Raw genomic sequence first — 15,928 nt, 5'->3', positions numbered from 1 at the left:
AGATGCCTTTCTTCCCTGGTGGCCTGAGTCCCATGCACCCAAATGTTTATGCCCGCTCTCTCCTTCCTAGGATGGTTGGGGAGAGCAGGGCCTGGTCACGCCCTCCCCCGCTCCCCGCCCCAGGAGCGCTGGTCTGTGGGGGCAGGTTACCAGGGGCAGGAGGCGGGGCCTCGCCTGGGTGGGAAGCTCGGAGCAGCCCCTCCCTTCCGGCCAGTTTGTCGCGTAGGAGCAGTTTCGTTGGTGGTCGGAGTCCCTGCCGAACAGCGTGTCTCTCGGAATCTTGCGCGCTGACCCCCAGCTGTTCTGTTTCAGAGCTGCTCTCGGGAAGAGCTGAGCGGCGAGTGGGACACCTTCATCGACCAGATCCTGAGAAACACCGGTGACCTGCATAGGATATTCAACTCCCTCTGGAACCTGGACCGAACGAAGGTAACAGGCTAGGCTCAGCCCCCTGCTCGGTGCATGGATAGGAAGAGGGCTTCTGGACACACGTTTCCTCCTTGAATGAGCTGCATCTCAGCGCACATAGTTGTTAAGACCTGTACCCAGATTCCACGCAGCCCTCACGAGCCGTGTGGGCTTGGACAAGTCAGGTCACCTCCCAGAGCCTCACTCTCCTTACCCGTAAAATGGCCACAGCATAAGACTTGCCTCCCAGAGCTGTCCTGATGATGAAATGGGACAGTACGTAAATGACAGAAAGCAGATACTCAGTAAAGGGTGTTACTGTGTTGCTAATGCCCAGGAGTGTTGAACTCAGTAATCTGAAGGTCCCCTTCTCGATAGTACCATTATGTGATTTAATTATTCTCGACATCCAAAAAGGCCCAGGGCTGACATTTTAAAACCAGGGTTGCCATATCTGGGGCTGCGGGGCTGGGAGGTGTTTTGTCCCTGAGCCGTCGCTTTTGCCATTGGCACGCGGTGACAGGAGGCCACCTGCGTGGCTGGCCCGGCCGCCTGCACTGCCTCTTGCTCAGTGGCCTTGATCTTGGTGAGCATCACATCCTCACAGTCGTGTAGCCGAAGGGAGATGCGCGGCACTGCCCCTTGAGAACTGCCCGCCCGTGCCCTGAGCATCTCGGGGGACGGGAGCCTTCCACTGTGTGTGGACTGGGTCTCGCTGCTGTCGTTGACTGTGTCCCTTTAACAGGGATGTGGCACTGGGATGCTGCTAGAAACAGGGGCGGGTTTCCCGCTCCTGTCTGGAGGGCTTCTTGGAGTTGGCCCAGAGCTTTCCAGACTGGCTGGCTGGGCCTGGGCGCGTCTTGAGGCTGTGAAAGAATTAACTGCATGCTTGACTCCTTAGCACTCGGTTCTAACCGCTGCCCAGCAGGAAGCAGGAAGAGGCTTTTGGTTATTGCTGGCCATTCTTGACCAGGGTCAGATCCTTTTCTGGTCTTTTTCGGGACTTTTTACAAGGACCGTGGACTGAGGCATATACCCCTGAGTGAAAGGCCATGATGTTATCATTTTCTGTTACACAACAGAGTTATGGGACCTGGTCAGACATCAAGCCAGCTGTGTCACAGGGGTGCCTGGGCTTCAGGGGGACGGTGGAGGATGGGTGGGTGGGTTCACCGGCACCATGACCTGAATTTGAGAGGTAGGTTCTCCTCTCCTGCTGCCTTCTGGTCTCAGCGTTGATCGTCAGGGTCTCCTTGGCCATCTGCACTGTCGCCTGTGAAGAGCCATATGCCATATCTGCTGTACCTTCCAGCTTCCAGAGAGGCCTCCTTGTCCCCGGCATTTGGCACTTGTGGTGGCAGCCGCTCTGGGTGTCAGAGGCGTGACGTAGCTGTCACTGTGCGGCACACGCTCCCTCCAGGCTTGGGCTCTGAGCTGTCCACCTGCTCTCCAGAGCCCCCTTCCTGTTCCTCCTTCGCTGACGGTACGCGTGTTCACCTTGTGGCATGCTTCTTGCCCGGCACAGGTGGAGCCCCTGTTGTTGCTGAAGGCGGCCCTCATTCTGCAGACCTGCCAGCGCTCACCCCACGTGCTAGCCGGCTGCATCCTCTACAAGGGACTGTGAGTAATCCGGATGCCGCCCCTCCAGCCCTCCCCCTGCTGCAGGGCTGACCACCCCGATCGCGGTGTGTGGCCACTTCCAGGTGGTCTCGTTTGGCAACTAGCGGGTAGTTTAGATTTGATATAGGGTCCCTGCCTGTCTTTGGGCAGAGCTGGGAAATTGCGAACTGTTGTGTCCAGAAAAGAGTTGGGAATATAAAAGGCAGCTTTGAAGAGATCCATGAAATTCTCAGATGGGGCGTGGAGGCCCACAGCACCTTCCCCTGCTGCCCAGGGCCCTGGTGTGCTGGCCGTAGCTTCAGCTCAGGCTCCTGCAGCCTCTTGGCTGGGTCCATCTCCAGTTGGCCTCTGAGGTCTCACTGCGGCTCTTCACACAGCTGGAGGGCCTCTTAGTGAGCTTGCGCACCCAAGAGCTCTCCACGCCTCTTCCAGGCTCCGCGGAGGCTTGGCTCTCACAGCCTGAGGCAGGAGAGCTGGTGCTCTGTGCCCAGAGCTCTCTGATCCCAGAGGGATGGGCCCTGGAGAAGATCTCCAGGCACTCAGCGGGCTCTGGCTGCGCTTCTTCCCAGCCCCGGTGATCTTGCCTCATCTCCACTCTCTCCTCTGGCAAGTAGACATACTCGGTGGAGAAGGAAATGAGATGACCGATGGGGTGCAGTCCCTGTTCCCAGTGGCCCTCAACACATGACCTCCCCTTTCTTTTCACAATGACGGCTCTGAATCAGCTTGTGGTGCTGCCAGGCTCACAAGCAACATGGTGTCAAAGATAATATTTTTTTTCTTATTTTGCATTTCTCAGTTATTTTTAAATCATACACCTAATGCGTGAACACATTCTCATGGTAAAAAAAAAAATGAACCAAGAGAGAAACATGCAGCGCACAAAGGTTCCCCGCCCCTCCCCCTCCCTCTCAGCCATCCCCACCGTCAGCGGTTTGCTGAGCATCCTTTTTGTTCTGTGTGTTTTCACACACCTGCACATAAACGCGTGTATTGATTTTGCTTATTTCTGCTGTCTTTGTAAATGGGATCATATGGTCCCTCACCTTAATGTGTATAGTAGGGATTTCTTTATCAGTCCCTATTGGTCCACCTCACTCTTGTAACAGCTACACGTTTTTTGGTGTCATACAACAGAAAATGATGAATTTACTCTTTTTGATGGACATTTAAATCGTTTACCCATTAAAAGATGATTTTACCATTTTCCCTGTCGAGAATATTCTTAAGCACACACCTTGGTACAAGTCGAGTCCAAGGGTTTGGACATTTTAAACTTTGAGGGAACAGACAGGGTGCCCTCCACGAGGGCTTTCCCAGTTGAAACCCCCACCAGCTGTGTCCCCGAGAGCCTCGCCACCACAGGGTGTCAGGAACGTGTCCAATTCAGAGTCCTGAGTGTGTTTCTTCTCACGGTGTCCTTGTTCCTGTGTCTCACCCCCCAGGATCGTTAGCACCCAGCTGCCACCCTCTGTCACAGCCAAGGTCCTGCTTCATCGAGCTGCACGTCGGGACCAGGTATCGCAAAGCCCGCCCCGCTGGCCGGGATGCTTCATCCGGCGAGTCTGTCTTTATATCGGGCAAGGCTGATCCCCAGTGCTAGATGGATGGGGGCGGCTGCTGCTGCCTTGTCCTTCTCAGGACCCCAGGTCCATCCATGTGGTTTTCTTCGAGTGAGGTCACTGGCAAAGCTGAAAGAAAATGTTGTCTTCTGCGTGGTAGACTTGGTTGGTTTTTCTTCGATCCAAGTGGAGCTATGAGAATTTGACTTCCCTCAAGGATGGGCTTTATGTCAAAGAGATGTTGGATTTTTCAGAGAGGGAGAGACTGTAAAAGATGGCTTAGGACAATAGAAACTTTAAAAATACTTCCGTCTTATATTTACTTAACTGTTTTTATAATGAAGGAAAAGTCATATGTGCTCATGGGAAATAAAATTGCCCACAACTGGACTGCACAGAGATAATCACTGCTAGCCTCTGGCATATTTCCTTTGAGTTCTTTTTTCTTTTGTTTTACTAGTTGATTCTTACTGTGCGAGACTCTGGTTTTAAATGTGTCATCAGGCCGGCTTTTTATACTTATTAAATCAGCCGACATTTAAAACACGTGTGTGGCTCTAGCCGGCTCCTTCCCACCGTGATGCAGGGGTCATTAGAACAGCCTTCCTGGTAAACTATTTGATAATGAGAGGCTTGAGGATGCCCTTTCCTTTTTCCTCATAGTTCAGCACTGCGAATCAATACTAAGGAAATCATCTGACTGCTGAAGAAGGTTTATACTCAAAACTTATCGCAACAGGATTTACGAAAGTGAAAAATCAGATATAACTTAAATGTCTACGGTAGGAGCTGGCAGACCGTGGGCTGTGGGCCAGTCGCCTACAGACAGAATTTTCTTGGCCTGCTTTTGAGCCACATCTGCAGGTTGAGTAGCTGCACAGAGACTGTATGGCCGCAAAGCTGAAAATATGCACTAGCTCGCCATTTACAGACTGGTTGCCAGTTGCTGGTCTCAAGTAGGGAAACGATGAATTCTCCTCCACCACTATAAACTTCATAAAATTTTAGTCAGCCATTGAAAATGGCCAAAGATGCTTTAATGACAGAAATTGTGTGTCAGACTTTCAAGCAGAAAAAGTTTTACGTAATGTGGCCTCAGAGTATAAAAAAAATGCATAGACTTAAAGGAAAATGTGCCCAATGTTAACAGGATTAGCTTGAGGGTGAGGGAATTATATGTGATTTTTTTGGAAAAGAATTTTTGTCTAGAGTTAGTTTATGTAAAGAAAAAAAGAAAGCCACAACACTTCTTAGGAGTGAAGGTCATTTTGGTGAGAAGAGCAGTTTTTGTTTTGTTTTGGTGGGTCCTTTTGGAACCTTTAGGTGGAGATGGCTGGAAAGCTCTTTTGAGGAGATTCCTGGGTTTCTCACCTTGATTGTAAATCAGAACAAGAGATCTGACCTCACATCTGGTTTAGGTTGAATCCTTCCCTTGTGAGGGTCACAGGCCCTTCACACTTTTGTTATAATGGGATCTGTGTGAGCTCTAGGCCAGGGCTGTGGCAGATGTGGCTTTATTCCAGGAGATGACTTCCCTGGAGGTCTGAGAGGTAACATGAATGAATGCTTGCTGTTATTCCCAGAGAGGAGAAACTGAGAAATCAGAACGGGAAGAAGCCTAGTGTGAGCCTGGGTGGTGTGGACGCCCCAGCCAGTGTGGGCCTGGCTCTTGGCTGACCCCAGCCACGGCGGGGGGCAGGCAGCTTGGGGGAGCTTCTGTTCCATCTGCTTTGCTGTTGGCGTGCGGCTGGGACCAGCATCCTGGGCCTGGCTGCATTTCACGAACAGATGGCACTGCGCGGTCCTGATGGTTAGGTCGGGGGGAGAACGCGGTGCCCAGCACCAACTTCTCTGTGTGTTTATTTTCAGAGAAAACCTATAGGAGGGGATGCCCTGCAGGAACATGGTAAGTAATCAGGTGGCTTCTTACATCTTGGGAATGGTCCTTAAGCTGCCTGGCCCTATCCAAGTCACGTGAAAGGCTGAGTAGTCCTATATGGTCATTCCATCGGCTCGTGAGATTAGGAAAATATATAGAGCTTCAAGGACAAAGTTACCCATCAAAATCGCAGTTGTAAAGCTCCTGATTTAGGCACACCTCTTAAATCCCCGTTTTCAGATCCTCCTTAACTCCCCATTATGAGACTACTCAGACGAGTTCCAGAAGGTCACGATTAGGAGAGGGTGCCATCGGCGGCCACTGCCAGGAAGACCTTTTGCAGCAGTGCAGGTGCTCCCAAGAGGGGGATTTGTTTTATTTTGAATCATAAGTCGGGGCAGACCTGTTTGGTCAGGTGGAAGTGCTTTTTTCCAGCTTCTGTCTTTTTTTTAAGTGCCACTAAATTTTCTTCCACCAAACGTCACCCTGGGTGCAGAGTTGCCTATATGGGCTTTTCCTTGCTGATGGCTGAAGTTGTAGCTGCAGTTTTGTGGCTTTTGTTCTGGGTTGAGGAACGTAGCCCAGAGCTGCTCTCTGAGCTGGCCTGTGGGTTGGATGCGTCACCCCCAAGAACAGTCCCTGCCCCCTCTGTCTTCTCTGGCCCAGGGGAGGGCCCTGGCCACATTGCTTTGCAATTCTAGGCGCAGCACTCCCTCCAGACGTCCAGATTGTGCCTGTTTTCCTGACCGAAGAGGAAGCCGTCAGTCTCCGTGAGTTCCCCCGGGAGCCTACGACCAGGTAAGGGAGCTCACAGGGGTTCCTCTTAACCCATGCATTGGGCACTCCCTCCCACGGATTTATCCAGGTGAGCCCCTGGTATTTGATAACTGATTCCATCTTCTCCGCGCTCTGCCTTGGCAGGGGCATCTGGAGCTTCAGCATAGAGATCAGAGGCATCTGGCAGAGTGAGATGAGCGTAGGTTTCAAATCCCAGATCTGCTGCTTATCAGCTCTGTGACCTTGGGCAAGTCCACTCCCTTCCTGAGCCTCAGTTTTTTCATCTGTAAAATGGACCCAGAAAAGTTGGGAATATTATGTGTGTAGTACCCAGTATAGGGCCTGACTCACAGTCGGCCTCCAAACGTGGGTGTCCCTGATTCAGTGGGCTCTGCCGTTTCCTGTAGGTGATCCCGGTGTCACTGTGTGAAGCCCCGAGGCCCAGGCATTGCCCTAGGTTTCCTCCTGTGCTTTGACCATGACCTCTTAGGCTGTGTGGCCTCAGCACCCACTTGTCACCAATGCCCGTGCTTTTTAGGGAAGCACTACTTTAGTCTCCCCCAGGGCAGGGCCCTTGCCCACGCTCAGTCGCCTGCCCTTCCTCACACCCATCTTGTTCGCCAGCACTCTGGCATCTCCAGCCAGACTCCCGGAGCCCCCAGCCCAGCGCCCTCCAAAGAGTTTGAACACATCTGCCCTGAAAGAAAACACCCCCAGACATGCGGGATCCACGGCTCAGATCTCAGCGACCACCCCTGAGCCCAGGTCTCCTGACGTCACCTGGCCAAATGGCAGCGGGGAGAACGGACACTGGTCTGGCTGTGATCTGAAGAGCATCAAGCCCCCAACACCGCACCACACCACCAGGGGCCAGGGGTCTGGGCTCGGCCTCTCCCTGGTGAAGGAAACCGGTTTGTCCAGGGGGGAAGAGGAACTGGACTTGTCTGAAATCCACGTTCCAGAAGCTCAGGACACGGGAGCATTCTTGGGTTATTCTGCCTCCGATGGCGGGCCTCCTGGCTGCAGGGCATCTGTCAGTGACTCTGGCAACCCCGGAAGCAAGCCACCCGAGGCCCTGCCTGTAGGCACAGCCGTGGGCGGCCCCCTCCCTCCCTCCACTCCTGGGATGCTCACCCAGAACGGAGCCCTAGAACGGCCCAGAGACCTTCCCGGCAACAGCAGCCAAGCCCCCGTCCCCAGGGACCACCTCCTCGGCCCGGCGAGCGGGCCGTTGCCGTCACCTTGCTTGGATTCGAGGCAGATGGGGACTGAGCTGCCCGTGGGGGAACAAGGCGAGGGGCAGCGTGGCGATGGGGTTCCTGAGGGCCGCTCGGCCTCCGGCCCGGAACGCACCTCGGGCTCGGCAGACCCTCTAGGCGACGGCCCCTCCACAGACAGAACCGGGTCCAGGGCAACCCCCGCGTCCCGCACGCGGCTTGTGCGGATGAACCTCTACACTCACAGCGTCAGAGGCCTGGTGCTGTTGCTGCTGGCCGAGGAGCCGCTGCTGGGAGATGGCGCGGCCGTCGAGGACGTGGTGAGTGTGCAGACCCCCTGGCCCCTGGTGGCCCGCCCCCGCCTCCTCGGAGCGGGGATAGGCAGGGGGGCTCGGCCAGCAGCTCTGTGACCTCGTGCCAAACATCCTTGTTCACACAGTGGGGTGCCGGTGGTGCCCAACTCCTCGGCTGTTTGTGGGGGGGTGAGTGAGCATCCAGTGCTGAGCACAGAGTCAAGTGCAAAGGCATCCACAAGTCTTGCCCTTTCCAGCTTTTCCACTTTCTCAGCGCGTCTGGCTCGTCATCAGCAGTGTGGGGTGCAGTGCAGCCACGCAGGCCATGACCACACACGGCCTCACTCCCTAGCCCGGCAGCTCTAGGCTCTGTGTGGCCGGAGTCTGTGCGTGTCACCGCCTGGATTGGGAGTTTTCCGCCAGCCCTGACTTTCCCTCCGTCTGGAGCTCCTTCCTAGAAGGCCCAGGACGTCTGAAACGCTAACTGGATCCAGAAGGCTCCTCTCAAACCCTTGCAGCCCCTTCCCCACTTCGAGTGGTAAGCTGACCTTCTCTGGGGCCTGGGCCCACGCTGGATCCAGTTGCCATAGTAACAGTCTTGCTTTAGTTGGCCGGGCAATGGCAGCGATAAAAACAGCAGGTTGAAATTGCTGCAGGGTGAATGGTGTCCTGGGGCTTGCCTTGTTTCTGTTCTTAAATCTATATTATTCTAAGCCCGTCGTATTAGCAGGCAGGGCCCGTGGCCCTCCGTAAATGAGCGGGTCCCCTGGAACGCACTGGAGGAGGGCGGCGGGTCCTCCGCGCAGAGCCTGGAGACGGGGCCTGCGCCTCTCGCACCTACCTGGCTCCTCTCCCCTTTCCACAGGCCCCGCAGCACCCTCTCCAAGTGGGGCTTCCCGCCACTTCCTTCCCCAAGGCTCCTCCTCCTTACAACAGCTCAGGGGTTCAGGGCTGCAGTTCTGTGCATCCATCTCCAGGCCGATGCCTTGGTTTCATGGTCTGTCCTGCTTAGCGCCGAGCTTAGACGCGGCATTTTGCAGGCCCAGTGTTGGCATGCAGTAAAGTGGATACCACCCCTCTATTTTTACTTTCCCCCCAAAAAGAAAAAGAAAAACTAGTGCAGGCCGCTCTGGGAGAAGGTAAATTAAGATGTATTCTGCATTCGCTGTATGTAAATACTTTACATCTGCTACTTTAGCCAAGCCTTGGAACAGCTAGCTCTGGGGGCAGGCACGGTAACTCCCATTTTGCCCTTAAGAAAACCGCCTCTTTGAGATCAAGACCTAACGCACATGGTGGGGTCCAGGATTCCTGCCTGTTTCTTGTCTCCCACCCTCAACCCTCTGTCCCTCGTGGATCTGACCTTGGCATGGTAGGTGGGAAGGTGAAGGAGTAAAGGCCCTGCCTTCTGTGGCCCTTGATACTCGGACATTGGACTTGGTCTGTCACAGCCCATCCTTGTTGTCAGGGCAACGACCTCCCTGGGCTTTCATGGAAAGTAGGGTTTGGTGTTGGGCAGGAAAGAGAACGCAATTTTATGGAAAAAGAAAAGTAGTCTTTTCTAAGAAGAGTAGGGTGTTAACGAACTTTGATCAGCTTGCTGGTTTGCGAGTGGAGTCGGTTGATCAAACCCAAAGGCCGTCTATTTTATAATCAGCAGAGAGCTTTCATTGCCTTTTTGTCCCGGTTCTGCACACAAAACAGTCGACCTGATTTCCCTCCAGACCCTCTGCTGCTGTCTAGAAAAAGCCAACCCCTGCAGCATGATAAACGACAGCTCAGAAGTGACCGTGAGCACAGCCCCCCTTGGGAAAGACACATCACCACGGCTCCCTGGGTCATTTTGCCATCACGTCTTTCAGTGGCTCAACTGCCACCTTTTCTGTTTGCTGAGGGTGCGGGCGGGAGCTGGGTGAAGTGGGTGATGGAGGGAGCAGCCAGGAGAGGGTGGCACTAACTCAGAGGAGCAGAGTAGGCCCACGCCAGGGGGCAGCAGAGAGCCGCTGATAGTTCCTGCTCAAAACCCAAGCTAATCCTCTCACTGACCTTCAATTATTCATCACTACAGTAGGACACAGAGCTATGTGTACAGTAGACAAAGCCTGGGTTTAGTGTGTTAGCATAAAATACAAAAAAGCACCCCTCTCCCGTGAAACTGGTGCTTCTGAGTAAACGTGTGTTCCTGCATCGTTTCTTCTGCCTGTTTGGGGCACACTGACATGAGCCACGTGCTTTGCTGTGGACTACAAGGCAGAGGATGCAGGAACAGCCCCGGCTCCGTGTCTCCTAGGGCTGCTGTGAGGATCTCGTATGTGGTAGTGCGTCTTGGGTTGGCAAACTTTAACGTAAAGGAACACATAGCAGGTGTTTTCTGCTTTGTACAACTCTTCGAATCTGCTGTTGTAGTACAAAAACAACCATAAACAATATGTAAATAAACGGCGTGGCTGTGTTCCAGTACATTGTGTATGGACACAAAAATTGAAGCTTGATATAATTTTCACATAACAATATTATTCTTTTGACTTTTTTCCCCCTAACCATACAAAAATATAAAAACCATTCTCAGTTCTCAGGCTATCAAAAACAGTCAGTAGGCTGGATTTGGTCCACGGGCCATGGTTTGCTGACCCCTCGTATATATGAAAGCACTTGGTTACCAGTAGAAAATTTCCCACGTGTCATCTGGTATAGCGTCTTATGATTAACTGCGTCGATGGTTAAGTGATTTTATCCTGAGTACAAGATAGGCAGAAGATTCCAGAAGTGGCTCGGTGCCTACAGAGAAAGCTCAGGGTTTGGCATGGCTCATTCTGTCCCTGTTTTCCCTTCCCCTGGGCACCCGCTGGGGATGGAGGGATGACTGTTGCAGATTCCTGAGGTCCAGAAACTTTCAGCGAGGCTGTGGTTTGACTTCGTGGTAAATCCCGTACACACACACACACACGCACACACGCACACACACGCGCGGCCTCATCTGCCTCTGTTAATCGCGCTGGTGAGGCTGCTCCAGGGATCTGAGCAGGGGACAGCGTGCCTGTTCTCCTGTCCCGTTACTGTGGACCCTCGACTCAGCCCGCACAGCTGGTGGTGGACGGTGCCTCGTGTCGGTCACACTCGCTGTCCAGTCACCCAGTGGCTGTTGCCCGGCACCTCCTGGGAGCCAGGCTCGCTGCTGGGCCCTGGGGACGCAGAGATGAGGGTGTCACGTAAACCCTGGTGCCAAACCTAATGCCCTTAAGTACCATTTCTATGACATGGGATAGAAATGCTAATTTAAGTCCAGGACACTCCCCAAAATAACACTTGAGTTTCATGACATTCACCTCAGGACATTCTCTTTGCATCTCTGGTCCTTTTATGCAAGCTTATTTTTTTACACAGCTGTTGTGAAATAAGTCAACCCACAGACAAGTCATATTAGTCCAGGGACGCGAGCTCATGGAAGAGGTCCCACTTCTTTAATAATGACAGTTTTCATATTCTTGACTTTAAGAAAATGCGTTCGCTCCCGGCACTTCAGAGTGGACAGAATGGATAGATGCTATTTGACCTCAGCCACTCAGCAGCCCTGTAGTATCCCTATTTCGCAGATGAAAAAAAACGAGGTGCAGAAAAGCCAGTAACTTGCCCCTGGTCATCTGGCCGGGAAGAGACTGAGCCAGGAGGTCCTTCACCTGGGCGCCAGCTGCGGCCCGGGGCCCGCGGCCTCCTTGTGGTTTTAGCAGCCCGGGGCAGCCCCAGGAGGCCCTGTTTCAGGCTGAGTCCATCTGGACGTGACAGACGTACTTGGCGGGGCCCAAGAGGGAGTTCAGCCGTTCGAAAATGACATTGCAGGAAAATAGTTCAAGGATGAAGGACAAAGTTCATGCTATATCGTTAGGTCACAGAACTAGTGTCAGTCGTTATTTATGGTCTGACTCCATCTTTAGTTTATAAACAACAAATCGTACAAAATGGGACAGTCCAGTGTTCCCAACTGCACCTGCAGGTGACATCCCCTGGGAGGTGTTTTAAAATACAGGTGTTTGGGCCTCACCTCCCGGACAGCCTTCCTCAGCTGGGTTCCTCCTCTGAGCCAGAGAGCACAGAAAACCATTTCACCCACACTTCTCAGTCCTTCGAGAACAGTGGCTGATACCATTCTAGGTACAGGGAGGGAGGTGGCCTCGCTGCAGACAGTCAAGAAGCACGGGGTGGGGCAGGAGGAGGGGGGCACAAACGCCTGCCGTGGTTAGGAGATGCACCAGGGCGCCACCAGCGGCTCTGCCTGGATGGTGAGATTCTGGGCCATTTTTCCTTGCTTTTTTTTTTTTTTCTTTTATTTTTCTGCTCCCCTCTATTTTCTGATTTTTCTACAAGTTTGAAATGCATTAGGACATAAGGGCAGAAGTCAGGACTTCTCTAACAACAGGTCAAAGCACTGGTCAGAGTCCTTCTTGCTAAGTCAGGCAGCCACGCAGATATCCCCTGGGTGGCTTGCTCAGCGGCGGCCTGTCCCCTCCCTGCCCCGCAGTACCACGGCAGCCTGGCGTCCCTCAACGGGCTGGAGGTGCACCTGAACGAGACGCTGCCCCGGGACCAGGCGGCCCCCGTGGCCAGAGCCTATGGCTTCGCGCACTACGACCGCGTCCAGAACGTGCTGGCGGGTAAGGGGCGCCTCCGGTGGGTGGGAGTGGGAACCGGGGCCCAGCGCACGGGGTGAGTGCCCTGCAGTCAGGACGCTGCTTTCTCACTTGGAGCCCAGCTCCCACGGGGTTTAAATTCTCCTGGCAAACACTTCTTTTCTCGTTTATCTTACTTTGGCCGTTTCTCCAACATTTTGAGAGAAGCACACACACGTTCAAATATCTGTGACGAGGTCGCCTCCCGATTCGGACATTCGTGTGCAGAGACCGGTGTTGCCCACCATCGGGGGCGGCGTGTGCTCCGTGGCGGGGCGCAGTAGGAGGGCCCAGCACCCCGGCCTCTGTCCCGCTGCCCCTGGGCACCCGTACCCCAGGCCGGGGCCTCACCCTGTCCCAGTTTATGGTTCTGGGTTTGGGGGATGTTGGTGGAGGGGGGCGGTCTGCCACTCACGACTTCTGTGTCCTCTTCTGGAAGCCAACCTGCCGCAGGTGGCCACAGCCCAGGACCGCCGCTTCCTCCAGGCCGTCAGCCTGATGCATTCCGACTTCGCCCGGCTGCCCGCGCTGTACGAAGTGACTGTCAGGTGAGCGTCCCCGGCTCACTGACAGCCCTGCGCCAGGAGCCGCCTTCCCGGGGTCCTGGGCAGAGAGCCTCATTCATAACCGAATGAAGGACAGTCCAGGAACCAGTCAGGGCTTTCTTTGATCTGCTCCGGTGGCTGCTGTCATCTGCCCCTGTGCTTCCCATGTCATGTATTTGCTGGGTCCCATTCTGGGGTTCGGACTGCTTTACACACTGGGGTACAGCAGGGAGGAGACCTAAGGCCCTCACCACCTCAGTGCTTCCATCCATCACCGGGGAGGGAGGAGGGGCCTCGGTCTCTGCCATAAACGATGCTGAAGTGCTGTCTTCCATCTTCTAACTTAACAAGTCCCACGTGCTCATGACCAAGTCTCCCAAGTCAAATGTTGTCATCCCATCGCCGGCAATATGGCCCAAAGATACCCACAGTTAATAGTTTGGTGTATGTTACTCCAGGTTTCGTTGGTTTTCGTTTTTATTTTTTGCATATAAAAGATAGACGATTAGAATTTTTGATTATTTAATGGTTTTTCTTCTAGAAAACTGGAGCATACTAATGTGCTGTTTTACAAGTTTCTTTTTTTCACCTTGTTGCATGCCCTGAACACCGCTGTGCCAGCAGATCTAGATCTATTATTACTATTGTCATTTACAATCTTTAACCAACTGAATTTCTACTTTTTCTCTCTACACGCTTCTCTTATGAAACCGGTAGCAGAAAAGAAGGCAAGTTAGAGGGTCAGAAGGGGGGTGCCTGCTCTGTGTATATCACTCAGTTAAGTCCTTGGAATGATTTGGTCGAGCGCATACTTTTGAACCTCATTTTATGGACGAGGAGACTGAAGCACAAACAGAATGAACGACTCGCCCCAGGGTCACATTCTTACTCAGAGGCTGAGTCAGGATTTGAGCCCAGGTGTCTCAGCTCTAAGCACATGCCCCCCGCCACACACGTTTCCAGTTCTGGGGACAGTGTGGCTGAGAAGGAGGCGTGTGGGCTCTGGGCTCGGCTCTGGTGCTGACCAGGTTCTAATGCCTGTCACCTGCCACACAGGAATGCGGGCACTTCTGCTGCCCAGCGCCATCTCCAGCCACTATTTCTGTATATCTTTCCGTAATAAATGTGTCTCCTCTGGCTTTAAGTCACAGCTGCCCCACGCTGGCAACCTAGATCCATCACCCACCTTGTGGCCCTGTAGTATTTCATCTTCCTTGGAGCTGAGAGGGTTTTAGCGTTGGGATATGTAGCTCATTTGAATAATAGAAACAGAAAAAACAGGCTCCGTTTCTTAACCACTCACCATGGGCTAAGCAATTTGTATATATTCCTACTCATTTACTCTCTTTATAAAATCTCAGTGAGGGAATTTACTGTTGTCATATTCATTTTACTGATGAGAAAGCTGAGACTCAGAAAGCTGGAGCATTAGTCAAGGGCACACAGCCAGGAAGTCGCAGGGGTGGGATGGGCACCCAGGTCTGTGTGACTCCAGATCGTGCTCGTTACCCGCAGGCCGAGGTGCCCCCTCTCCATGGCCGTAGTGACTGGTCCATGACTCGTCCTGCTGGGTCACTGACAGCGCCTCTGGGGGTCTCCGGGCTCTGAGGGCTCACAGGCAGCGTCGGACTGTGGTCTCCTTTCTTCCTCTAACAGGAATGCCTCCACAGCTGTGTATGCCTGCTGCAGCCCCGTCCAAGAAACCTATTTCCAGCAGCTGGCGTCGGCGGGGCGGAGCTCCGGCTTCCCGAGTCCGCAGGACAGCGCCTTCAGTCTCCCGGGCAAAGCCAAGCAGAAGCTGCTGAAGCATGGGGTGAACTTACTTTGAACCGTGGGTTCATGACCCCAGCAGATGACTCTCACATCGAATCCCAGCAAAGCAAGCTCTGCCTTGTTAAATGGAAAAGTCCCTCTATTTTGTTTTCCTTGGAATAGTCCCTTGTTTTTAGGAATGTAATGATATTTGAGTGTTTGTTGCCCCTTCTGCAGATCGGGGTTGGAGGAGGTAGCTCTCCGGGTCAGCAGACCTAGAGCACGTGGTAAAGAACTTGATGATGTGGGCAGCACTGCGGCCAGATTGGGCGCCTTGGCTCCTTACACCCAAGGGGCACAGGGCCAGTGAGTCCCCCTGTCACACGGAGCCCCGGGCACCTGACATTTCTTGCTGCTGTTCCACCCCAGCCTTAACTAGGACCACAAAAACCCAGGTTGGCGTTTCTTCTAGAACCTGGTTGGCCCTGTCTAGAGTATTTGTCCAGCCCTGTGTCCAGGGGGCCGGTCTGAGGTGTGACTGCCCAGCCAGGAGACGGATTTGTCAGCGAGCAGACCGGAGCTCCCACTTCTCAGGTTATCTTCAGAGCAGTCCTTCTGGGAGGTCGGGACGCCTAGTGCAGCGAAGCAGCAGGGATGCTGAAACCACCTTGTTTGGATCTTCTGGAACTATATTCAAAACAAGGAGCCTGTTCTTTGGCTTACCCGCAGTGGGGGCACATCTCAATGACGTGGGAGGGAGTTTGGGGTGCCGGGACCGAGAGCTGCGTGACGACAGGCCAGACTGGGCCCCTTGGTTGGAAGTGGGCTGTGCTGCTGCTTCCTCCCGAGTGAGTGTCCCAAACGGGAGTTTCTAAAAGGTTTTGGTGCAAAAGCAGAACTGTGCTTTTCAGCGGTGGCTGCGTGAAAGGGAACAGCATTCGTTTGTATGTTTCTGGGCTGGAGTAGTACTAGAACCTCAGTTCTGTTACGTTTATAGTCTGACATTTTATGATGATGTGATGCAGGTCACAGGATGAAAATATTTTGCAAAATCCTAACCAGATGTTTACTGGAAGTACCTGAGATTCCATTTGAAAATCGTGATGTTAATAACTTCATGTCAGTGAACCATTATCTCATGTTTCTGACATGGTGTCTTTTTCTCGAAACAAGTTTCTAAGGGCTAAAAATAAAATAGCCAAAAACACTAA

At 53.3% G+C, this 15,928-nt stretch overlaps 1 protein-coding gene across 4 annotated transcripts in view; it reads left to right on the top strand.

Annotated features, from left to right (window-relative positions):
* Positions 1–15,928, top strand: part of HPS4 (HPS4 biogenesis of lysosomal organelles complex 3 subunit 2) — a 27,059-nt gene extending 11,131 nt beyond the window's left edge. For all 4 annotated transcript variants that reach the window (XM_082416303.1, XM_082416300.1, XM_082416301.1 and 1 more), the window contains exons 6-14: positions 313–429; positions 1,934–2,028; positions 3,474–3,546; positions 5,460–5,496; positions 6,171–6,267; positions 6,871–7,783; positions 12,273–12,405; positions 12,860–12,968; positions 14,622–15,928. In XM_082416303.1, the coding sequence (XP_082272429.1) occupies positions 313–429; positions 1,934–2,028; positions 3,474–3,546; positions 5,460–5,496; positions 6,171–6,267; positions 6,871–7,783; positions 12,273–12,405; positions 12,860–12,968; positions 14,622–14,793 (1,746 nt within the window). In that variant the 3' untranslated portion in view covers positions 14,794–15,928. The remainder of the gene's footprint in view (positions 1–312; positions 430–1,933; positions 2,029–3,473; positions 3,547–5,459; positions 5,497–6,170; positions 6,268–6,870; positions 7,784–12,272; positions 12,406–12,859; positions 12,969–14,621) is intronic.

The sequence above is a fragment of the Balaenoptera physalus genome (genome assembly GCF_965194825.1).
Source record: "Balaenoptera physalus genome assembly, chromosome: 12".
Classification (NCBI taxonomy): Eukaryota; Metazoa; Chordata; class Mammalia; order Artiodactyla; family Balaenopteridae; genus Balaenoptera; species Balaenoptera physalus.
Note: the sequence above shows the minus strand (reverse complement) of the source record. Positions and strands in the feature narration are given on the sequence as shown.